Genomic DNA, 25476 nt, shown 5'->3' with positions numbered 1-25476 from the left:
GTTCAGATAAAAATATCTACATTGCTAATATCTGCTAATACCTGAAGTTAGATGAGACAAATCCTGGCTTTGATGGCTTTGGAAAGTGTTATTTCCCTCAACACAATGCATGACAGATATCCCTGGGATATATCTGGGCAGTAAATGAGAAGACCAGGAATTTTCGAGGTGACACCTCCAGAAGTGATAACCAAGGGTCACAGTGCTGCAACAATCCAGGTTTTGTGTAGGATTTTAGATTTCCAGGGTAGTGGAGGAAATCTAAAAAGAGCCTTGGGAAGCTTGATATTCACAATGGACTGTTCAAAATAGGATGGATATTGCACAATGTCATCACGATGCAAGTCAAGGTCAGTAAAAACTTCCCAACTAGAGACACATCCGAGCCATAACCCAACATTTAAACAACCCCTGCTTCTAAGCCTTAATGAACTGTTTAGATCTCAGTTCTGTGTCCGGCCCTTGAATATTTTGGGTCAGACCAGTAACCCTGATCAAGCTACCCCTGAAGTTTAGATCTAGATTCAAACTTTGGAAGTTTTGCCTGCCTAGAAAGTTTCTTTCTCTCTAAGACATGTTGCACTCAAAAGTTTCCTCAAACAACCAAGAGCTTTGACCACTCCTAAAACACAGAGGTCATTTTTGGCCAATGATAATTGCAAAGTACAGAAAAATATAAAGAGGTGAAATTGCATTCCTTGGAAACAGAAGCAGCTCGTGAATATTAGAACTGGCATTCAAATGGCTTTTTTTTTTTTTTCTGAACTGCAGGTGATTTTTTTTGGCCCTCCCTAACCATGAAAGAGTAGGGAGAGGTGAGACATCACACAGCAAAGAATTAACATCTTGCAGAGAGCTTTTTAGTAAAACATATGTACACACCCACGTCAGCAAACTCTGCAGGTTTGAGACTGAGTTATCAGCCACAAATAGACACGTATACACATTTTGGAAGGCAAACAGCTTCCAGATTATCTTTTAAAGGTACCCACAGGTAATACAAAATAGACATAGACACTTCATATAGTGATATCTTTACATGGTGTCCTCATGGATACTATAGGTTCAGGAAGACGTTGCTCATGGAGGTGATGCTATACCATATTCCAGGAAGTACAAAGCAAGCCCTTTTAAAATACTGAAAGGAGAGATTGACATGGCGAGTTCCAGTGCAGAACTGAGCAAACTGAAATGGCTAGATGTGTTTTCATCCCTTCCCTTGGCCTACTAAGCTGAATAGTTTACAAAGCAGAGAAAGTAATTCATAGTCCTTTACAGTACAATTTCTAGTGCCACATAGTAAAGGAGGATTTACTGCACTCTCCTGTGAAATTTCAACTGCCATAACAAAGCTTTATGTTGCAGATGATCAACACGCAAATATTTAGGAATAATAATAACAGTAAAAAAGACATTTCACCCTCCCCTCCCCTTCCCACAGGGGACCAATCTGTCTTCTTACAACTAGGGGTTGATCTGGCCCCATGCAAACCTTTACAACGTGTTTTTTTTTAGTGTGTGGCAAGTTTTTTGAACAATGCTTTGCTTAAAGAAGGGGAAATTCCCACTTCCTGCAGCATATTGCAGAGACCAGCAAACATATCCCTTGGTCCCTTGGACCAAATATATAATGATAATACTGTGCAGGTGCTCCAGAGCTGACTCAGCTGCTCCACGGTCACATTGTGCCTGTGAAATGCAATCCATCATTACGTTCAAAGCGCCTGCTTGATTAATATTCAGTATTTAATGTCAACACCGATAAATTAGGATTCAGAAGTGTTACACTGCAGGAACTACAAACAGTGCTGCAGTGACAGTGGCCTGGGTTAGTTTTGTGAGATCTGTTAATTCAAGGGGAAATTCATAATTCATAAATATGTGTATGGTATTAACTACCAGCTGTGACCTCCTGGGAAAACAGTGATACGTCACATTTAAAGGAACTAAGTGTTAGTTTTCCAAATGGCTATTATTTCTTCTCTGGTATAAATAGTACCTCTATCCCTTTGCCATCCATATTTGCAATAATGCTCTAATTGTGGTGTTATAGATATACAGGGTATACTGGATTTGGGAAGTACTTTGGCTTACATTGTTTTAAACATTTACTTCCCAAGTGCATAGGTTTCATCCTGACTAACTTGCTCAAGAAAATAAAAAATTACCATGACATTTTCAATCTCTCTTGGTCTTATAACATTTTCTCATTTGAAATATCGTTTAGTTCTCTTCCATAGAAAAATTGTTTCAAACAAATTTACCTTTTTCCCTAGTGTTTACTTAATGGTAACTCTTTTTTTCACCTTAGTTTTAGTTCTACATATGACATATTAAGCAATTCCCATTAGAGCTACAGCTTGAGACTCAGGAACACTTAATGGCCAACAGACTCTTCCCTGGTGGAGAATGAGGATTCAAAGGAAACATTTGAGATTATTTCACTTTCATTATTTTTGTTAAAAAAAAGTTTGCACCTGGAGGTGTCATGAATACCCCTTCTTGATCTTCTTTGCCTTGTCAGACTTGGCCAGCACAAGCAGCTGAGATCTTTGCTCTATTTTCCCTGCATCTCTGTGCAACGCTTTTTTAAAAAGAGAATATACTATTATTTTTTTTAAGCCTTTCAGACTGCTGTAACATGATCAGGATTCTCCTGAATCTCTATGCACTCAATCTCTTCTCGTTCCTTCCTTTTGGCCCGTTTCTTTTTCTTGTGGTGCTTTTTGGAAGGTGGGAAAAAGGTTAGAAAGACGGGCAAAATAACAAAACAGTGCAGAAGTGTGCAACTGCCGGCAAGCAGCAAGCATTTGAACAGTGTGAAGGTCAAGTTTGAAGGCACAAAGAGAAGGGGGACCAACCCAATAAGAAAGGAAGAAACGTTCTGCAAAATGGCTGTCCCATGCTCTTGGAGGGAGTTCTTTATACACTGAGTTCGGGTGTGCTCAGTAGCTAATACAAATGTATAAAGCAGGGGTGCACAGTGATCTATGGCAAAATTCAAAGTGTAGATAAGGCACAGTATAGAAATGCAATCCATGTCTACATTCCATAGGGTCATCAAGCCAAGGACACCCAGCTCTATTGAGGTGACACTGAGAATTAACCAGAAATTTCCCAGTGGGTGGATAACCAGGAAAAAAGTCAGTATTAACACCAGCAGGATGCCAAAACCAGAAATCAGGACAGGCATAGTTACTGATAAACCATAGTGGTCCATGAAAACAAAAGTAGGGTTGAACACAATGAACTTGATGCTCTGTATAAGAGAAAGTGGCCTCAGCTTCTCCAGCAATTCCACCGCTTCCCTCTGTGTGTTTTCACTAGTCCTGGCCACAAGGTACAAACGAGAAGCAATTATGTTGTTCTCATCTCCAGCTTTGGAGAAAATTATGTCATTTTTGAAGTGCTGGAACTCTGGCTTTTTTAAAAAGGAGCTCTGGAGGATGCTGATAAAGTCACTTTTGTTGGTTGCACTGATGTTACCCACTCGAAGGTATTGGTAATACTGTTCAATCCAGGACACGGTGTTGAACCCCTGGCTGAGTGTTTTTAGGTCTTCCTGCACAGTACCATTCCAGTACTCCAGAGGCTCATAGATGTAGAAGCCTATGACAGGGCTGTAGTTGCTGAAATACTTCTGCTGTATGAGGGCATAGGAGACACTTGGGGACTCACTGGCAAGAAGGTTGATGATGTTGGCTCCGTCATTAATCTGTAAGCACCCCATGAAGGAGAAGGAGGCATAGATGAGGTACAGTATCACCACAAATGGCTTGACGTAGATGTTGGTAATCCACTCATTGTAGTGCTCTCGGAGGAAATGCTGGATAAAGTGGTGCTGGTACGGGTTGGTCTCGTGGTGGGAAGTGTGCTTATGGCCATCGTTCATCATGGTCTGGAACCACACGGGTTTCCTGTCCAGGTATTCCGCTGAGGGGATTTTACAGCAGAAGATGCTGTGGTACCGGTTCTGCTCCAGCTGGCCAGCAAAGACCAGGCAGGAGCCAAAGAAAGAGAAGATGTAGAAGTAGTTCAACAGTATGGAGACACACATGTTCTGGCAGAAGACTTTCACAGCTTCGATGTTGGTGAAAGGGCTTGCCCCCATGCCGAAGGCTATGAAGTACAAGGAGCTTGTCATCGTGTAGGAGACCATGACATCTGAGTAGGCGTCTGCTACCCGGTCCTTGAATGGCAGATTCTCCCTGGTCCGGCGCCATCCTGAAAGAAGTTCGAACACTCCTTTGGTTCCATGACCTGGAATGAGGAAACAAAGTTTATATTGTGTGCATATACATAGGGGGTCCAATCATCCCCCAGGTGTGTCATCCTCCAGCAGTAAAAAAAAAAAAAAATTGTCAGCTAAATTTTGTTATGTTTTTTTCACCAGTTAAACAAATGGAAAACGCTGAAATGTCTGTCTAAATCTAAATACCACATTCACCTGCAGGTGCTTAAATTAACAGTCCCGATATTCCAAGACTCTCTATGGTCAGAAAAAAAATGGAGACACTAATTGATTTTAATGGACATTGAATTAGTTCCCAAATGGACTGCAAATACAGGAGAACATGAAGTTTGGTTCAAGTGTGGGGTTCATTCTAAAAATTCCTTTTGTCATCCTATTACATCTTTCAAGTTTTAAGGGATTCAACTTGAAACACTTAAAAATACAAGTAACATTTTCTTCAAAAGACTATAAATTAGAGGGATTATTTGAGAAATAAGTGGTTGTGACCAAGAATGGAACACCTGGGTTCTTCGTACATGATAAAGGAAAAATTATGCTGTAAATACAAATAATCAGAGTAATTTCTATCTTGATTTTCTGCCTACTGAGTGAAATTGGAACTTCTCAATGATAGAACACAAGTTTGCACACTATGAAAATTGACATGCTGGCAGTAATGATGGAAAGCAGAATATTGGCTAAGCCATTGGTCCACATTAATTGTCTAGGAAATGTATGGGTTTATTTTCTATGATTATATCTTTGTCTTTTTCTGCTATTCAGAGCTTCTCTTGGTGACAAGGAGTTCTCTTAGTTCACATGAGAGGACATTCAGAAAAGTCAGATGTGGTCAGTGTTCCGTGACAGGTTCTGACTTTGTATTCCATTCTTAAGTGTTTTAGGGGTATGATATATTAATAAACTAAAATTTAAGAGAGACTTACTTTCATTTTACTTGTCACAGTCACAGTCTAGGAAGTCTACAGCTATTAAATTTTGTGACAGAATGGTAAATTTGAAGCTGATCTTAATGGAAGACAAATAAACAAATAACAAATAAGTTATGTATCATGTATGCATATTCATCTTATGTGCATTTTGAAAAGAATATATACATACGTACACATTCATTTTTTTACCATTAGAGAATTTCAACTTGAGGGAAAATAAAAAAGCTAACATTTAAAAAAAAATTTAAAAAGCAACATTTAAAAAACCAAAGCCATTGGTTTGGCTTTCAAATAATTATTAAAACAATTAAAATCACAAATTTGAATTTGGATTAGAAAGTGTTAAGTTCTCTGCACTTTGGATCTAGCCCTGAGAAAATTCTGGCCAATGTAAGCAGACACACTATTGAGGAGAAAAAAAGTAAGAGTAGATTGCAGATGTTTCTGCCTCTGTTTGTGGGCCTTCACTCTCTGTAGGAGAAGAATTGCATGAGCCAAAGCAGGCACAAAGCAAATTTTCTCAGATCAAACCCAGAAATATGACTACAGGAGATTTGCAAATAATCAAGTGTGTGCAAGGAAAGGTCTGTTGAGTTTGTCTTTAGATTTGTTTGGATTCATACAGCTGCTAATGTTGCCCAAAGCAGACTCCTGACAGCCGTTCTAGACAGGGAAAATTACAGCATAAACTGTCAGGTTCTGTGAATGCTACCTGCTCTACTGCAGATCAGTGTCCCCAGTGAAAGATAAACATGCAGTAGTACAGAAGTCTTGCAGTTAGCAAAAAGACTGTGTGGAAATGCTGCTCTCTTATGAACAAACATCTCTGTTCAGGAGGGACTTTGAATTCCTTGGTAAGTTTAGGGTGAGTTGCTCAAATTCTCATGGCACAGCTGTCTGGCACACTGTCATTTCTGGGCCATCAAGCAGAAAGAATTGTCTCCTTCAGCTGAGTAAATCTGCAGAATCAAGTGACTTGAATGCAATTTTTATATGTTTAGGGCAAGTGTTTAAGTCTCCTGCAGAGTGTGGACCAGGCTGGCTGGTCACCACTTCAAGGGCCCATGTCTTGGCAGGTCTTAATTTATTGGTACAGACATCACAAAAACATTTAGGTTGGCAAAGACCTTTAAGATCATGGAGTCCAACCATTAATCCAGCACTGCCAAGTCCACCACTAAAATGTTGCCCTCAGTGCCACATTTACACTTCTTCTAAATGCCTTCAGGGATGATGACTCCACCACTACCCTGGGCAGTCGGTTCCAATGATTGACAACCTTTTCTATGAAGTAAATTTTCCCAAAATCCAATCTGAACCTTCCCTGGAGCAACCTGAGGCCATTTCCTCTGGTCCTATTGCTTGTTACCTGAGAGAAGAGCCCAACCCCACCTGGCCGTCCCCTCCTGCATCAGGGTGTTGTAGAGAGCGAGAAGGTCCCCCATGAACCTCTAGGCTGAACCCTCCTCATCAGACTTGTGCTCCAGACCCTTCCCCAGATCCATTCCCTTCTCTGGACACACTCCAGCAATGGAATGGGTGAAGCAATTCTCTACCAGCTCTGTCAACAATTAACAGTAATATGGACAATTCTCTCCTTATTCCAAAATCTCACTTGTATGCCCTCCTGTGATTTTATGCTCACAGTTGTACTTTGGCCATGTTTCTATTGTTATTAGTTTATAACTGTTAATATATCACATTCTCAGTGATGAATACCTGGGTACATTTAACCTTGGGTTAGCTACACACTAATTAATAGAGGGGCTTTATTGTCAAACATACGTGTGAAGAACTACACAAGAGAATGCACTAATGTGTGTGCCCAAACTTGTGATAATGTTCAAAATTAAAATACTCTAATTAAACTCAAGGCTTTTTTACAAATGGAACAAATACTCTCCTAAGGAAAATACGGAAATTTGCAGCTTCTTTGAGCATCAAACTTGGCAGTGATTTTCCTATGATTGTTATTATATAAAAGTAAAATTTCCACTTATTCCCCTTTTGCAAGCAACTTCAGTTCTATCACACAAACACAGGTATTGAGGAATACACTGCAGTAATTCCATTGTTGACACAAGAGAAAATCTTTGCCTGACTAGTTTTCCCATGTCATTACTCTGATACCAAGTTTTCCAGTCATCCTCTGTTGCTCTGCCCAGATAAGCAGGTCTATTCCCTTCTCCCAAAAAGGATAATAATCCATTTTTTTCCTGAACATTTTCTGACAGTTCTCAAGATTCAGACAACATAGTCACTCTGTAAAATTCTGTTCCTTCAGCTTCATTCCCCATGCCACAACAGCATTGACAGTGGAGTTAAGTTCACTGAGCAGTTCTAGAAAGGATCAGAAGGTCTTTGGCTCTGGGTCAAAACTGCCAAGTTTCTCTGGTACTAACATGACATGAATGAAGTACAGCAATTTTTTTATTTGCTGGACAGAAAATGGCCTATGACTACTTTAAAGGAAAGGAGACAAGAGATTTTTATTCCATCATTTGTGAGAGTTGGAGAGCAAGTAAGGTAGGCTGCAGTGAAGATGGAAATAAATAATACACTTTCTGCCTCAAATCTAAAAGAAATTAATTATGAGGAGATACTTAAAATAAGTTAGAAGAGGACAGGGGATAGAAACAAAAAGGGTGAGAGATTAAAGACCACTTGATTGAGTTAAATTCAATCAGCCTGGAGAAATGAATCAATTTAAAGTTAAGCCACAGCAATCTCTGAACAATTAGAAATCATCTCAGGGGATAAATGTAGGTGTCATGGTCCAAGAAGAATGGAAAGAAGCAGCAAAGTATCTATCTTCAAAAAGAAGGACTGGAGCACTTTATTGTAATGGGGCATGCTTTCTTCTATTGAATCGTGGAAAGTTTTGGTTCGGAAAGGACCTTTAAAATCACCTAGTTCTAGACCTTTGCTGTGCATGACATTTTAAAAAGTGGAAAAAATAGGCTGAATGCCCTGGAGAACACATCCAGCAAAAAATAGCCTGTTATTGGCACAAGAAAATAAAAGAGAAACTGAGTGAGTTGAATTTTTTCCCCCTCATAGACTGGAATGCCAGTGAGAACTCAACAACATTCAACATAAAAAAGGTATAATAAGGACAACAATCAAGTCTTTCTCATTTCTACTTGGAGAAGGAGAAGAAGCCATTGGTTACATTTAGAAAAATATCCCCAAAACCCATCAGAAAAAACCAAAGCTTTCTTTCTTTCTTTGAACTTCATTAAACTCTGGAACACACAATCTAAGGAGGTGAAAAAGTCTTCTTCATTGCAAGTATAAAGGTTAGATTAATAAACGTTATTGTAGGTGCTGGGTACATTTTGTCAGTGCTGGGAGACAGATTATATTCACATTCCTGTGGTCTCTTACTTTTGTACCATCATACCTTACTCTGTCTTGTGCTTAAGATTTTTTAAAGCATGATAAACAATCTGTCTTCAGTGTTTTCTTAACCAAAGCATACCCATTCAGCATTTAGTTGTTACTTCTGTCACAGTCAGTTGGCTTTGGATAGGAGTTTGATCTGCATTTATCACTCTTCATAATAGCCACTGATACCTGAGTCTGAAGCCATGAGGCTCTGCTGGAAGGAGAGCAGCTGGCTGCTGCCAGCTTTTGTAAACTTTCTAGGAAGGAAGATCAGGATGACTCTGCACTTTTTTTTTGCACGAAGACATAAAGAAGATTATTTGCTGCAATAGGTGATAGCAGTCAATGTGGTGATAACCTTGGTACCTACATTGTATTTCAAACAAAAAGCCTTAGAAGTGCCACAGCACAGATTACTCAGCATTTCTGCACTGAGAAATCCAAGTATTGTACTCAGTTTTCATTAACAGCCAGACATGTAACTTGTAATGTGTACAAAGGATGAGGAAACAGCTTTCTTTCAAATCATAGTGGTGGTCAGGAAGTATATTTTTACATTATAATTCTTTACTATGAGTCTAACGGAAATAAACTTTATTTTAGCTAGGGGAAAACACCTTTTTTTTCTTTTTTTTTTTTTTTTTTCCTCTGGGCAATAGGTAATTAATGTTCTAGAAAAACTTGTCTAGTTTTATCTGATAAATGCCCCATAATAGGATAGGCCATGTTCATTAGGAGCACATTGAAGGACAGAATCATGGAATCATAGAACATCTTGGGTTGAAGGGGACATTGAAGACCATTTAATTCCAACTCTATGCCATGGACAGGGACACCTTCCACTAGACCAGGTTGCTGGCTCTTTGAACTGTCTTATTCAGGTTTATTAATTTGAAAATATACCCCATTTTGGAGAGTTTAGGTTCACATCATAACTTTTTTTTACAGAGAAACAACTTTGCATCTCAACACACTGCAGTGTAGGATGCATTTATTCTTCTGCTAAATCACTATTATTAGTACCATTAATATTGGTATCCCCACTTATATTTAAAAACTGAAGCCCAGAGATTAAGCAAATTAATCACAGTCACCAAGGACTCTCTGCATCTCAGGGAGGGAAGAAGCAATAGAAAAAAATATCAAACCTCTTCTTTATGAAGAGTCAGTAAATCCTTAGGGATTTTGATGCAGAAGGCAAAGAAAATTTGAAGCTTGCTCATACTTTAGGTAGCACTAGGACATGTGTACCTTAATCCAGATCCCATTCCATAAAGGTAAATCTCAGCATAATGCAAGTGGACCCTAACCACAACACTGAGTAAAGTAATTCCCAGCTTGATTAAGCAGAAGGAAAAGATAGGGAACATTTTTTCAAACCTATGTAAAATGTAGGTAGGAAAAAATGGCTTTAATTTTACATCTCTCTAGGCACTTGTAAAGTGATTGTATTTGAATTGTTCACATGGTTGGGTTGTTGACCATTTCTTCTTTACTTAGTTTTGTCTTGGCTGTTGTTCTGCTTTAGCAGTAAATGAGAGGGTCTGATAAAGCAGCTGATGAACTAAACCACTTACTGTGATTACTGGTTTACCCTTTCTCCAGAATCTCAGCACTAGAGGTGAAGTCAGACCTCATCCTGCCAGTGAAATGCCTGGGATGGTTCAGTCTTTGGGGACAGAGGGTCTAACTGTGGCAGTGATGCACTGATGAGTGACATTCTCCAAATAGAGAAGTGTCCTTGAGCCATAGGAATTTTCAGTGGTATGACAATATTTACATCTTCTGAATGTCACAGAACTTACAGCAACTGCAGCAAAAAATGAAGCCCAGTCAAGATCTCCTGCTGAAGATCCTGCAGAAATTTTGTTTTCACTATACCTATACTTCTTTATTTCATTTGGTACATGACATTTGATGATATTTAAAAGCATTTAAACAGAGAAGTTAAATCCTTTCTAGGTCCATTCTCCTGTGAGGTGACCACATGCACAATTTCTTCTCTAACCAGATTCTGTAGAAATGCTGATAGAGGGGTTCACATCCTGCTATGCCTTTCTGTCTTGAAAAGAATTCAGGGTAGAATTCTTCTTTTAAGTAACGGATCTCTATCATAATAAATTTTCTAATTTAAAAAGCTGGGGTTTATAGAAAGAATATTTAACCAAGTGCATTGAAACCTCAGCCAGCTGAGCTGTCATCTTTAGTGACAGGGACCTCAGGGAAATCTCCAATGCTGCACAAGATTTTTCGTTATTGCTGGATTTCAGCACTTCTGATAAACATAGAAAATGCACTTAAATCCATCACAAATACCATAATCAAAGTCTGTTACATACAATAGATATTTTGATTTCCTTAAAAATATTTCTGCTAGACTGTGGCCACTTTGATATAGGCCTGAACATGTCAATATTTCCAGCTTCCAAGTTTTGGTGTATCCCCATTAGAACATGAACCTCATTTAAAATGCAGCAGTGCAGCATGGGGAACTCCTGTTAAATATATAGACTATTTCTTCATGTGTACTCTGAGTAATTGCATTTATTTCTGCGTGCATGGGCACTTCTGAAAGCCTTTTAAATAATTCGGGGAATTTCCAATGAGACCAAAACATAAAAAGCATTGGTCTCCTCACAGGCACTTCAGTGGAGCCTGGCAGGTAGCAACCCCAGACTTTTTGAGGCTGAGGAGCAGTGAGAAGAGAGGCAAACATTTGATTCTGTCTGGAGTTGGCTGTATAACTGCATTTCAGGAAAGCTCAGTATCAGCCTAACACTGCTCCCATGAAATTCTGCCAACTTCTCAACCACAGCTGCAGCTGCACACACCTGTACAAGAAGAAAATGGTGTGAGGATGTAACATTCACAGCTGTAGTTCCTCCCTTGCCTTCCAGTCTCCTAAGAAACACCAGCCTATAAATTAGAATAACACCAATCTGTGGGAAACACAGATTAAAAGTGGTGGTTCATGCTCTTTTAGTCTCCTTTCTGATATGTTCCTTCTTCAGGTAATTTGTTCTGCAGACCTTGACAGCTCCCTCATTCTACCCTTTCCAATCCACTTCAAAATAAATGTTCCAGACTACACACAGAAGCCCCAATATAAGCAAGCAAGTACGGGAACTGAGCTAAATTACACAGAGATCATTTACTTACACATCACATCCCTTTGGCACATCCTTGATCTTTCATCAGTTTCTGTCTCTCATTTTGCAGGCTCCCAAGGCAAACACTGCTATCCTTGTTTACACAGAGACCACCATAGTGGGACCTTGATCTTGATTTAAATTAAAAATAATTAATGCTAACAAGAATTTGGCAACTTTGAATTTGAATCTTATCCAGTTTTGGATCTTTCATATTGAAAAGACCTTTCCAGAGCTTCCCCATAAGCATCTCTGGGTAGAAGCCCAGAATGAGCCCTGGAGATAAGCCAAAGACCTAGCTAGCCCAGACGCAAACATGCTTCTAACTGAACTGTAATGACACCTCTTTGTATTCAAAGTTCACTTGCTACAGTTCATTTTAAGGTCGAATTTTACAATTTTTCATGCCTAGAAACTCTTCTTGTTCGAAGGAACAGAAATATTAAATAGCAACCCCTCTGTATTGAAATAGAGCTGAACATGGAGAATGTTTCAATGGATGTGATTAATAACCAGGCTGCATACCTCATTAAAGGAGATTTACGTTTCAGCTAATGTATATGGCTTGCAAATTGTACATAAAATTGGAATCCTGCTTAGTTTTCTGCTGTGCTTAGCAATGAATTAAAATGCTTTTTGCTGTTTCTCATTTAAGCCTTTTAATGAACAATGTAAGCAAGAACTGTACATATGGAAACTGCTGTTTATTGATGAGAGTTTAAGTGACATATAGAAGAAAAGATCATGAATTTAGATCAAGTCTTAAATGAATTTATTATATACTCATTTATGCTAAAAGCATAGGATGGATTTGTGACATTGATCGGAACACTTTATGACCTGGATTTGATAATCTACTAACATGCGAAAGAATAAAGTTCTAGTGAAACTTAAGGAAGGAAAATGTTTCAATCAAGTGTAGATTCTGGCATACAGCAAAAATAATCTGTATTTGAATCATTATAGAAACAACACATTTGGTCATTTTCAGCTTTCTGGCAAAGATGGAGCAATAATGGATTCTTCAAAGAAAAGCAAAGAATGGTTAAATAGTTAGCGAAATAAATAGGTGGGAAAGAATACATGTCCAAAAAATGACCAGTGCGTCTGTATGTTTGAGGGAATGAAGAGAATGTTTGAAGGGAGCGGAACAAATTTCTGGAGTTTTTGCATGAGACAAGTGTAAAATGTTGTCAGTGGTGGGACCCAATTGTGACAGGAGAAAATTTTTTACCTTTCAGTGACAAGATATATTTTTCTGCATAATCTGAAGTTTCTGAAGTCTAAGATTGCAGACATATCAAGCAATAAGCACAAAAAGTTCATTTGTCACTTTTCCCGGTCAAATTATTCATTGTAGCAACAAACATCCCCTTTCTGGAACAGATGGAAAATCACCTGGGAAAGGCTTTGTGGGGATTAATCTCCCTTTGAAAGGGATATACTCACTCTGGTCATGAATATTTTTCATACACCTCCAAAGTCTAATGGGGCACCATCTTCTCACTGTGACTGCAGAGCTGGTGCTGGGGTTAACTTGGTTTGAAACACCAGAGAGTGAATGCTGCATCCTGGTTGAAGAAGCTCATTTTCAGTCGCTACCCCAGGGACAAATTCCAGCTGAGTAAAGCAGGGCTAGCCTCTACCTTGATAGTTACCAGGTCAAATCCTGTCAAATTCCTACACTGATAATTCCTATTTGGAAATTACTCCTGCTGGTGACACTGTGGTGCAGAGCACAGCACCTCTGTTCTCCCCCTGGGCACTGAGATTTCCACCTAGACTTCTTATCTTGATGTAGCAGCACACCTTTACTGCAATGAGGAGAGAGCTTCAGAGCAAAGGGAATGAACCTATCTGCTGACAGGGTGATATTTTTAACAGTGTTGTTAGTGCAGGATTTGCTGACATTTGTTTACTTCAGAAAAGGGATGGGAAGGCAGGGCAGGAGGCGACATTGGCCTTTTGCTTCTGTTTACTGGGAGTGAAGGAAATACAGGGACTGGCTCAGCAATTTGAAAAATAGGTATTAAATCTCCCTTTCCCTCCCCCAAAAGCCCCATTCCTGCACTGCACAGGAACATAGAGGGAGGCTGCTCCACTTCCCTTGCCAAGCCTGGGACAGCATTCGGATCACTGCAGCACCAGGGCTCTGGCTCAGGCTATCCCACCAGTGGGACTGCTCAGGCTGGGAAACATCCTCACATGCTCACATCCTCACATCCTCACATCTGTCTGCTCCAGATCACAGAGAGCTGCCAAGCAGCAGATGCAGCCCCGTGGTTGCTGCCTTGCTCTGTGAAACACAAACTGAGCTGCACACGCAGCAATGCTCCAGGGGAGCAGCAGCCCTCTCCCATATTTCCCTATACATGTGTTCCTAAAAATTTAGCCAGGCTGCCAATTCAGGATGTGTAAGTTACTTATATACTATTTGTCAGACAGCAGTGACAGAGTGCTGTTGATGCAGGAATTCATTCAGAAAAGTTATAAATGATTATAAAGGTGCTCAGCATGCCTCTTCACAACCAAAAATCTTTCCTTGGACCTAAGGGTTTCCTCTCATTAGACAAGGAGTTAAAAGCAAAATGAATCAAAGAGAGAAGGAATGGCTTGTCTGATGACTGGAATAAAATCATTCTCCTTAAATTTCTTCATGCAGTTTTATTGAGAAATGAAAACTTCAAAACATATTGATGCTCTGCCTACTGCTCCACAGCTTGCAGCTACACTTGTATTAAATTGGTTCAAAACCCTGTAACACTAATATGGGCCATTCAGCAAGCTAAAAGAACTTGCATGCACTCGTGGAGGAAAATTGCATGGAAATGGTCATTAAGGTCAGAGATAACACATTTGGACACACAAGTCAATGAGCCAAGAAGCAACAGGAGCCTGGGGGAAGCCTGGGGGAGTGTTTTGGGAGACACTTGACTTAATGCTTGACCTGTTCAAATCCCCATTTTTAAAGCAGCACTTGCCATTGGTTGCTATCAGAAATAGGATGTTGAGCTAGATAAACCCTTTGGCCTGAGTCAGTCTGAATGCTTTTATGTTCCTCTGTATTCATGGGACTCACTGCATTAAAATTCAAATGCACAAGAAGCATGAATTGAAGTTGTGCAGCTCTTCAGGTCCTTAAATCTGGCTATTAAGTTTCTTTTACTTTACTAATTTTAGTATTGTAGCAATACCATTTAAAAACCTAGCTTTGAATTGATACAAACACTTGCCACTTTCACTGCCTGGTCTCAGGTCCCATTTACCCTTGGCACCTGTGCACAGCAGTGATTAAAAATTGATTATTTTGCCCTGGGATGGTATAGCAGTGCATGCATCGATTCCCTTATGCACTATATATATGAATGAATATCATGACCTTTGTGAGAGTGTTATGGGTATTACACCAGCTTTATGTCAGGGAAATTGAGGCAAAAAAAATATCTAGTTTTAATCTACCTAGCTTTAAATTGTCTAGTTTTGAACTATCAGAAGGATCCACCAGAAAGCCCATGGCATTGACCAGCCTTGCTCTTCTCATGTAGCACAGGATTTTTATTGCTATTTATGTATTCAAAACCTGATATCAATCAATTGATCAATCAACCAATCAATCAGTCTGTCCTGGGTTGAAGTATATTCTAACACCATCTTCATGAACTGTTGAAACCAGGTGAGGCAGTGCTCCCTGCCTCCTCCACTCTGGCTTATCTTCTGTTAATGGGCCCATCAGCACCTTTGCTACACAGCTCACAGATAACCCCCTCCTGGACTACCTCCTGTTAATGGGCCCATCAGGCCTTGTCACATGACTCACCATCCCATTGTGAGATGCTCCGCCCAGAGGGAGGAACCAAGCATTCCAGCCTGGATATAAGCTGAGACTCTGAACACCAGAGGGGCGCTTATCCACTGGATTACCAGAGGACCCGAGCTACCAGACCTTTCTACAGGATCACTACTTCAGGAAGACCACCTCATCTGGACTGCTTCCATCACTCCGCTCAGGTTGTATTCTGACTCTGTCAGTGGTCTTTTGTATTATTGCATCTATTTTATTTTACTTTCTTTCCTTATTTTCTATTAAATTGTATCTCTGACTTGGAGCCTCTCATTTGTTTTGCTTTCAAACCACTACACAGTCAATATATGTATATGTCTTATTTTGGAAATTCATACCTTGGATGTTGGACCAAGACACAGAAGAAGTAAACCATGCAAACTTGTAGACTTTTATTAAAATATGTTGCTTTGACTTCTGCTTTTCCTGCAAGTCTTTGTCTTCCCACATTGTTCTACAGCCTTTCCAAGAGTCAGGGCTGTCACCAATGAAGGACTCCTACTCCACACGGCTCTGATTCACTCCCTAAATCACTGACCAGAGGACTCCATGAAGAGATGGAATTAGACCTAAAAGCTCTTTCTCAGTTTTCTAGGACATGGCCTCACCTTCAAGCTACTTCTCATAAACTCTGCTGAAATGGTTGTAAATAAAGCACAAGAGGAGTTTTCGTTTCATGGCAAAACTCCCACAGCCATCTGATATGCCCAGTGTTGCCATCAAAAACATGAGTGGGTTAGCTTGAGCAGGACTTAAAAAAAAGCCTCTTCCAGTCAGCAGCATTTAGCAGCTCATTAATGTATCTGAAACCTGACCTTTAGCAGTCCATCCCAGGGGAAGAATCATTAAACTTTTCACTTAATTATTATTTTGGCTAAACTCAGCCTGAAAATTTAAGGCTAGAACTATAGTCTTGGAACAATATATGAAACACCGTTTTGTTTTGGGGAGAGTTGTTTTTGCTTGGAATACTAGGAGCAATGAGTCAGCTGGCTGTTCTCCCTTTTCCCATTATTATTTTGAATATCCAAATTTTCAGATGGGAAAAATTTTAAACATGAAAATAGTTTGAACATGTGTTCTCCTAGCACATCAAGGAGTCTGGAGAAGTAGTGCTTTCTCTGATGAATCTTTTGTTGTGCATACATCCCTATGGAGGTCATTGGAGATTCCTAATCTGCATCCATTCTAATGAATTAATTATTTCTAGGGTTAATTTTCTGTCACAGAGGCCAGCTGGTGCAATCTAAGCATGCAAACTATGGTACGCTACTGCTTTAGCCTTTAGAACAGAGTGGCCATGCACAAACCTTAATTTGCACCTGGGAATTATTTGGGAAAGTGCCATGGACAGAATAAAAGCATGCCAGGGAGCACTCAAAAAATTCAATATTGTATAGAAAGTCACAGCCCTGGCTCTGTTCTGTTTTCTAGTAAAGGCTGTGGTCAAAGTGTGACGCTGTTCTGGCACTGCAAGTACAAAAAATCACACTGATGTTGAATTTCTGAGTTTTGTTGAGGTACCATGTTTACATCTATAAACTTGAGGGGTCTATAAACTTAATCCCTTTGTGGGCATGACAGAAAACAGACTGTGCTAATTCAGTTTATCACATTTTTATAGCAATGGCTTCACTGGTTGAAAGCACCTTCAGCTGGTGGGAGGGCCAAGGGTTGCTTTCCTTTATAGGGTAATGGACACAACAATGTGTCCCTATTGCTTTAGGACCAAACCCTTTGCTGTTTTGAGCCCATCACTCCCACTTGCCTTTACTGTGTGCATTCTTTACTTTCTCTGACCATTAAAACCAGCACGGTAACAGGAACTGGGGAGATGATCTCTGCCTCTCTTTCCATCTGATAAAAAAGTCTGATTACCCCTAATAAGAAGCCCAAAACTGTGAAAGAAAAAGGGGGAATGAGGAAACTGCTGGATCAAACTACTTCAAACCCTTAGTTTTTACTGCTTTTGATACACTTTAAAATGTTGCATTGTCAGTTGTTGCAATGGGGGTAAGGCAGAGATAACCCAAACCAAGACCACAGACCCCATTTAATAGCTTGGTACATGTAACTGAGAGATGTAAAAAATCTCTAAAGAAGCAGCCTCCTAAGTTTGTTACCAAAAGAAGGTTTTGCTTGTGAAACTCAGAAGAAAGAAAATTGTAATCTATGACAGGAGCAAGGTGCCGACTCTTCCCAATGAATCACTGATCTTATGGAATGCTTAGTTTTATTACTTTTATGTCAACAGAGCTTTGTGAGAAGCACTTCACAATGTGCTCTCAGTACCCTGAATTTACTCAGAAGGTAAATGACAATAAATATAAATGAACTATATTTGTAAATCACTGCAATTTAAGTGTGGGACAGAATGCAAAGTTATGCTTTGTTTTAGAAAGAGATTTTAAGATTGCTTGCCTCCTACAGGAACCTGTATATCAATTTATTTTAGTTGATTACTTCTGAGAATGCTGCTCATTCATCCCAGCGATGACATAGCAAATTGCTCTTTCCCTTCAGTTTTAGAGAACTAAAAACGATTTTAGATATTGTCATGAGTTATCATTATAAGACTGAGCCAGAAATTTGTACTGTTTCAGTCTATATCTCTCAAGCTGATAAATGGTTGTATAATGGTGTTTTCATTCATAAGGCTCCAACTGCACAGTACAAGCTTAAAAGATTGCTAAATACAAACCAGAACACTGGCAAAATATAAAAATGTTTCAGCAAGGAATATTAAAATTCCTTTTCTTACAACAGTTTTATCTGTGGTCTGTAAAATATCCCCTGTGTGGAAAGTGGAAGGTGCCCCTGCCCATGGCAGGGGGTTGGAACTAGCTGATCTTTAAAGTCTCTCCAAACCCTTCTGTGTTTCTATGATTTTGAAATGTATTTTTTCAAGAAAAGCAGTAATGAAATCAGAAAATATTCCCATAAAATGTTCCCACAAAAAATTGCTACATAATCTGCATGTTTGTAACCTCATTTTAGATTTAACATTGTTATTTCACATGAAATGCTAATGATAAGTATCTTTTCATTTTAAATGTGAAGATGAAAGCTTCACATAGCCATGGACATGGAATTCTGCTGCTCTAGCAGCACTGCAGTCCTGTGCTGTTTTCTCAGGCAGAAATATTGCTGAGTACCTCAGCCTTCTCCAGGCCTGGTGTTACCAGTTTGCCAGTATTTTTTATCAGGGATTATGCCTTCCTTGACTGTCCTTTTCTGGCCAACATGTTTGTAGAAGCCCTTCCTGTTAGTCTTTATGTCTCTAGCCAAGTTCAGCTCAGGTGTCCCTTGGTCTTCACTCACCCCACCCTCATACAACTGAGTGTGTCCTATTATCTTTCCAGGACACCTGTCCCTGCTTCCACTGCCTGTACATTTTCTTTGTGCCTTTTAGTTTGACCCTACTCAGCCATGCTGGTTTCCTGCCTTCCTTTCCTGATTTCTTGCTCCTGGGGATTGCCAGGGCTTGTGCTCTGTGGAAGATATCTTTAAAGAGCCCCTAGCTCTGTTCTGCTTTCTAAGGACAGTTTCCTGTGGGGTTGTATGGACTAGCTCCTCAAAGAGCTGGAAGTTTATTTTCCCAAACTTCAGTGGCTTATCTTGACTCTTCACCTGACCCACATCCCCTCCATCTCTGTTTCCTCCCCTGTCTCGTCTGAGCAGCCTTTAGCCGTTGATAGCTATGCTCTGGTCATGAGATTCCCCCCACCAAGTTTCAGGAGTGGCTTCTAGGTCACAGCTTTCTGACAGCATGGTGGCTTCCAATTTCTCCATTTTATTACTTATGCTGGGTGTAGAGGCACTCATGTAGAGGCACTTCAGCACTTCATTTCCTGTAAGTGGTCTCTGGTGTACTCAGCTTACCTCAGAGCAACAAGCTGCGGGTCCTGGGTAGCACTGAATCCCTCTAACCCTGGTGTGCCATCCCACAGCTTGCCATGTGTAGGGCAGATATTATACTCCTTGCCCTTCAAACCTCTTATCTTTCTGGAAATCTACAGGTGTCTGTCTCCTTCCATTGACCCAGAGGAAGCTCAAGGAGACAGAGCTTCAGATGTCAACAACTCAGTTATGCCAGGTGGGATCAATCCAGTTGCATGTGAATAAAGACCACAATTATCTCTGAGGAATTAGCTCCTTTTGTGAGGTAGGGATCTGTACAAGATCCAAGGAGGTGGCTGGCAAAGCTGAATTTCCACATCATGAGGTGATCAAGCAGATGCTCACATTTTGGCTCGGTGTGTTGGGGTTGTCTCCATGGAGTATTCTGAGACAATATGTGCCCATATAGATGGAAAGCTGTTGTGGAATTATTACTGTTACGAGGTCTGCCTTCTGCATGCCAACAACAGCTACAAGAGATGCCCTTGCACAGTAAAGGGAGCAATATCTGATTAGCAGGGAATAAAACTGTGGCATCAGCAGATCATACAAATGTTATGGTAGCAAACTGCCAAGAAGCCTGCTGTCAATTTTCTCAGAAACAATTCTGCAGAACATTCTTCTTTGCCTTTGTCACTAACAGAACGATGATGATGGCAGATTTCATTACTTCTGGAACAGCAGACTGGGAGGTGGTGTGTCCAGGCAGACTTGTCAGCAGCCCATATAAGGCAGGATGGGTTCATATATCTCCTCTTTGTCTGTTTTCTGAGCTCTCAGGTATGAACTAAATAGAACAAGACCCAAAATGCTCATTCTCCTATACTGACCTTTTTTTTTCTCCTTTTTTTTCTTTTAGCATTGGTGTTTGACAGACTTGTCTTGGTTTTGCTTTGCAGATTTTTTTGTTCAGGTGCAATTTTCTTCTTCTTCAGGGTCCAGTCCCTAGCTGAAGGGCGCCCCCTGGCACTTGATGACTTCCCCTGATTCTTGCAGCTTGGAAGAAAACCCAATCCAGCCTTGCTGTGAATGATCTCACATCTTCTGTGACCCCTATTTTTCTCCAAGAGCAAAATAATTATTGCTGGTCAATTAGCCCAGAGCTTGCCTTAAACAGAAGGCAAACGTCTGATGGAAATCACAAGTTTTCATCCAAAGAAAGCAGGGACTTTAAGCTCTTTGACCACAGGAATGAAGAATCTAAACTAAAAAAATGAGGGTATAGAAGATACTTGAGGGTCCTGTTTAGCTTATTCTCTCAGGTTTCCTAGCCAGAGTACTTGTTCACACTTTCACACCACAAACACTATCCCTTGAAAAAGGACTTAGGAGGGACTCTAACCTGCAGAGGCACAATTTGACTTGAATACTGACTTGAAGAAGCAGGTAATCAAAATGATGCAACTGCAAATTTTTTATTGTGGTTGTATGCATCAATTTCTATCATTGTTCTTCATATCGCCTTCCCACCTACCTCTCTTTTTATATTAAAGTGAAAGAATTTCTCTAGCTTTGTTGGTAAGTATTCAGCATGGAAAGAGTGTCTTAGTCTTATTTGAGAGTAGATAACAGAACAATGAGGAATCTTGGTGGGACTTTCTTTTATCTTTGTTTCAGGACTGAATTGTTGCCATTACATCTCACTCTAGAATAACAGAATGGTTAAGGGAAAGACTTCTCAGATGGTCCAACCATTACATCAGCACTGCGATGTCTACCACTAAACTGCCTCTAACATTGCATCTACACACTTTTGTATGCTTTTGGGGATTGTGAACCCCATAATTTCCTTTGACAGCCTGTTCCAATGCCTGACAATCCTTTCAGTGAAGAAATTTTTCCTATTATCCAATCCAAACTTTCCCTGGTGAAACTTTAAGCTGTTTTCCCTTACCTTATTTCTGACCCCCACCTGGCTGCACCCTCCTGTCAGGGAGTTGTGCAGAGCCAGAAGGTTCCCCCTGAGCCTCTTTTTCCCCAGGCTGAGGCCCCTCAGCTCCCTCAGCTGTTCCTCCTCAGACTTGTGCTCTAGACCCTTCCCCAGCTCCATTCCCTTCTCTGGACACGCTCCAGGCCCTCAGTGTTCTTCTTGTCATGAGGAGTCCAAAACTGAACACAGGATTTGAGGTGTGGCCTTACCAGTGCCCAGCACAGGGCACAGTCACCGTCCTGGTCATGCTGGCCTTGCAATTGCTGTTACAAGTTGCCGTCTTGCACCATAAAGTTTGGTTTTGGTTTGCAATAAATTTACAGAGTCCAAATGCGCCAGGTAATTTTTTTTTTTTGTTTTGAAGGAACACATAATTCTTTCCTTTCCTGTTCTTAGGAGTTGGCTTTAAATGTCTAAATCAAGTGAGATGAGACAAAGCGAGAGAGCAGAGAATGTCTTATTTGAGGATTATGTCACTCCTCTGGGACTAAATCCAGTGACATCTCAAATCAATCACTGATTTAAGGAATATTGCCAGGATAGAATAACAGTGCCTGGATAGGCACTGCCTCCCCCAGAATGCTTCTGCTGCATGGTGATGAAGAGACTGTGCTGGACTGTGAACCAAGTGGGCACTAATTCTCCCAGGTAGACAGCAAATTAACCCTGGAACTGGATCTAAGCAAGTGTAGGTCCTCTTTCCATTGATCTACTGACAGGAAGGAGATAGTTTTCATCATTTGTTAATGTAGGGCTTTTTTTCATTTCCTTCTCTGCTTTTTTTCCCAAGACTCTAAAAAGGGGATTCGGGCCAAATGGAACATTTTAAGTCAGAGCCATTCTCTTTTTTTCTTCTCTTTTTCTGGCAATAAAAAAGAATGGAGGGTTCAATGCAGGTTTTTCAAACTTGAGGTGCTCCAAACTGAGCCTGAAATTTACAAATGGATGAAGAACTTCTATAGAAAATCCCTAGATGATTACATGCAAGTTGGTAGACTTCAAAAACTGAAAACAACTCCAAAGAAACATTTAGAGAACTGTGAGAAGAACCTAGACATTTTTCTGTAAGAGAATACCCTCAGTAAACTCTTCCAAATGAATTCTAGGTACTTTAGTACACACACTTCTACTCCAGCGTCTGACATGCTCAGCTTGTTTACGCCCATTTTTCAGTCCATAATGAAGTAAAAGAGGAAGGAACCAGCTCGATGGTCCCTCAGTTCCTACCACCAGCTGATTTCTCTGCAAGGCTGAACATGGAATTCTGATATTTGTTGTTTAGTCTTCTAAGGCACTGAGACAAGGACAGGCACCTGAGCTTCTTCTTTATACAAAGAAATGATTAATTGGATCTTAAAAGAGGTGTTGAGATTGTTCTCTGGGGACTTCCATTTCACATCACTAACTGTTGAGGGAGTCTAGAAGTTTAATTTTCAGGCTGATAACTCTAGGTTAGATGACATTTTAGTCACTCTTAACATTAAAGAGGTAATTAAAAATGTATGCAGACGTCTAAACTGACTGATAGACATCTAAGTAATTTCTCCTTCTACCTCAAAGACAATTTTGAAAATTCCACTATGTATGTATGTGTAGACATATTTGACAGTTTTTCCTTAGAAACTTTTGAAAATTTATTATGCTCAATTTCACAAATGTCACCTTAACAATTTTCTTGAGAATTTCTTTAAATTAAATCTGCTGAAGAAGCACTGACAGGCTATATGCAGAGAAAGATGAGTGCACCAAGCTAATTTAGTACTGAAGCATCTTTTTATCTGCTTAAAAATTTACTGCAAGCCATCCTATAATTTGCTGCAGGTTTCATGTAATGGAACGTGATTAGAAGCCCATACTGAAAAGTCCACCATGATAATTCTGAGGTGGGAAAATACATTGAACATTGTAGACATTTGTCTTATAATACCTTTAACAGAAAAGCACTAAGAGTGAGGTTTTGGGTTTCACGAATCCTAGTCAATAACTTTCATATTAAATCCTCAGGATTTTGGTTCTTTATGAGTCATTTTACTGAACAGTTCTTTTTGCTCTACATGAGGCTTTTGAATGTTGTGGGGTTTTTCTGTAAATCAAGAAATTTTGTGGTTTTTCTCTACCTCTTTGACATCAGTGTAGTTTAATCATTACAGCATTCTGAATAGCAGTGTAGATGTTGGGGAAATCAGGCTGATAACATCAGTGATTGACTGCAGCAGTTTATTATTACTTGGGAAATATTACCCATGATAGACACAGGTGTAGAACTGTGATTCAAGAAGCAGGAATGTCTCAAGGACATGAGCAATTTCTCATGATGGAAATACTTCCATCACAAGTTCTGATATGACTGTTTAGTTTTGTTCTTGCCAAGGTATGGCAATTACTGCAGAGTGTCAATTAAAAATATGACATTTTCCTGGGAAATGTGCCACACATTAAACAGAGCCATATGAACATGCAAGACATAAGAAGCACATGAAGATGGACTAATGATCTGGCATCCATTATTTATGGGAAAATGAAAATATAGGAATCACTAAAATAAATCTCCTTGTATGTCTTTACAGTCAATTTTGTGTTTCTTCATCAGGGAAGGATATCAAATTTATCTGGTGTGACCTGTTCTTGACAAATTCATGTTAACTCTTTCTTATCACTTCATTATCCTGCCGGTGTTTGCAAACTGATTGTTCAACAACCTTCCTCTCTGTCTTTGTGGCTTTCACAGCTAGGGTGGCCAGTCTATATGTTTCTGTACCCTTCTGCTTATGCTGCTATTTAAAGCTAGGTATTATGTTTCCTTAGTCCCATCCTCTGCGGCTTGCCTCCAAAAGTTCTAAGGGAATAATTGCTAAAGTTTACAAGATCATTTGAGGTAGTCTCTGAAACCCTTGGAAATAATTTTCAGCAGTCTCTGCTGGGTTGGAGACATTTTCTTACTTGGCAATGTATGGTTACACAAAATCAGGAGGGATTCCATTCAGACGCCCAATCATAGGTGTGCAGGATGGGAGTATTCAAGGTAGCCAACCATGACTCCTAGATTCTTACTCTTAGAAAATTCACACTCTTGGAAAATTGCACTGGGTTCTGAAAGTGGAATGCATTTGTGGAAAAGTGGAATACATTTGATCAGCTGAAAAGCTGTGTTTGACTGTGTTTGTTTACTAGTGATGAAATCCATTGGTGAAAATGCAGATGTTCACAAATATTTTAGATACTTTGATACATGTTTCTTCATGTCCTTTTCTTTAGGCAGCTGGAGGCTAGACAGAATATATCCCAGGGCTTCTTAAGCTGCACAAGATACCTGCAATAAGCAGCTGAATTCCAGCTTTGACCTCTGTTGATACAAGGGGAACCAAAAAAGTCTTATCTTGAATCAAGTTTAAGCAGCTGAATCAAATTCTGTCACACAAGACATACACACACCTACAGTTCCAGAGTAAAACCAATTTTCCTTTTTTTTTTTCATTTTCAAGTGTAATTTCTACTCTAATGCTACTCCTTTATAAAAAAGCTCATATTTTGCAATAATCCTACTGTATGATTAAAAATCATGGTGATGTTAGGGAAAGACAGGTGGCAACAATGCAGGTCTTGTCCATTGTTCTCCAATCTGGATTTTAATCTCCTTGGCACTCTCCTTGAAAGTCTATTTCTCCAGATTGACCAAGATATTTAGTTGTTGTTATGATTGGTGACATTCTTATTCCACTTATTCCCAGCAAGACTGGGTCTGAGTTATCAGGACACACCCCTTGCTAGACTGGACCCTTCACTGCTCAACTACCCATGTAAAATACTGTAGAACTCCAGATTTATCTTCTTCTTCACTTAAAAAATAAACTATAAATGCAGGTCCATGTTGTGATTGATTCATGTCTTATATAAAGAGATGAGAAATAAATCATATAGTCATTTTCTGTTCTTCCAGCCTGCTCTGATTTCAGTTTTTTGACAGTGATCACTTTAATGCCCATAGATAGATTGTATCTCCTATATTCATATATACTCAGGTTATCCAGCAATATTCCCCTTTATCAGCACCAGCTGTCAGTCATTCTCCCTCCCTATATTATCAC

General features: G+C 39.8%; 1 protein-coding gene and 1 long non-coding RNA gene across 4 annotated transcripts in view; one reads left to right on the top strand and one right to left on the bottom strand.

The window, feature by feature from the left end:
- Positions 1-2626: 2626 nt before the first annotated feature.
- The window catches only part of PTCHD4 (patched domain containing 4), an 81916-nt gene continuing 59066 nt past the window's right edge, over positions 2627-25476 (bottom strand). For all 3 annotated transcript variants that reach the window (XM_066180022.1, XM_066180020.1, XM_066180021.1), the window contains one exon: positions 2627-4260. In XM_066180022.1, coding sequence (XP_066036119.1) covers positions 2627-4260 — 1634 coding nt within the window. The remainder of the gene's footprint in view (positions 4261-25476) is intronic.
- On the top strand, positions 19726-21118 carry LOC136287876 (uncharacterized). Its single transcript, XR_010720406.1, has 3 exons — positions 19726-19786; positions 20105-20241; positions 20361-21118. It is a non-coding gene; the product is annotated as an uncharacterized lncRNA (long non-coding RNA).

This window comes from Chamaea fasciata, unplaced genomic scaffold, assembly GCF_029207755.1.
Source record: "Chamaea fasciata isolate MVZ Bird 193981 ecotype frontalis unplaced genomic scaffold, bChaFas1.0.hap1 SCAF_3, whole genome shotgun sequence".
Lineage (NCBI taxonomy): Eukaryota > Metazoa > Chordata > Aves > Passeriformes > Sylviidae > Chamaea > Chamaea fasciata.
This window is presented reverse-complemented; position numbering and strand designations above follow the sequence as displayed.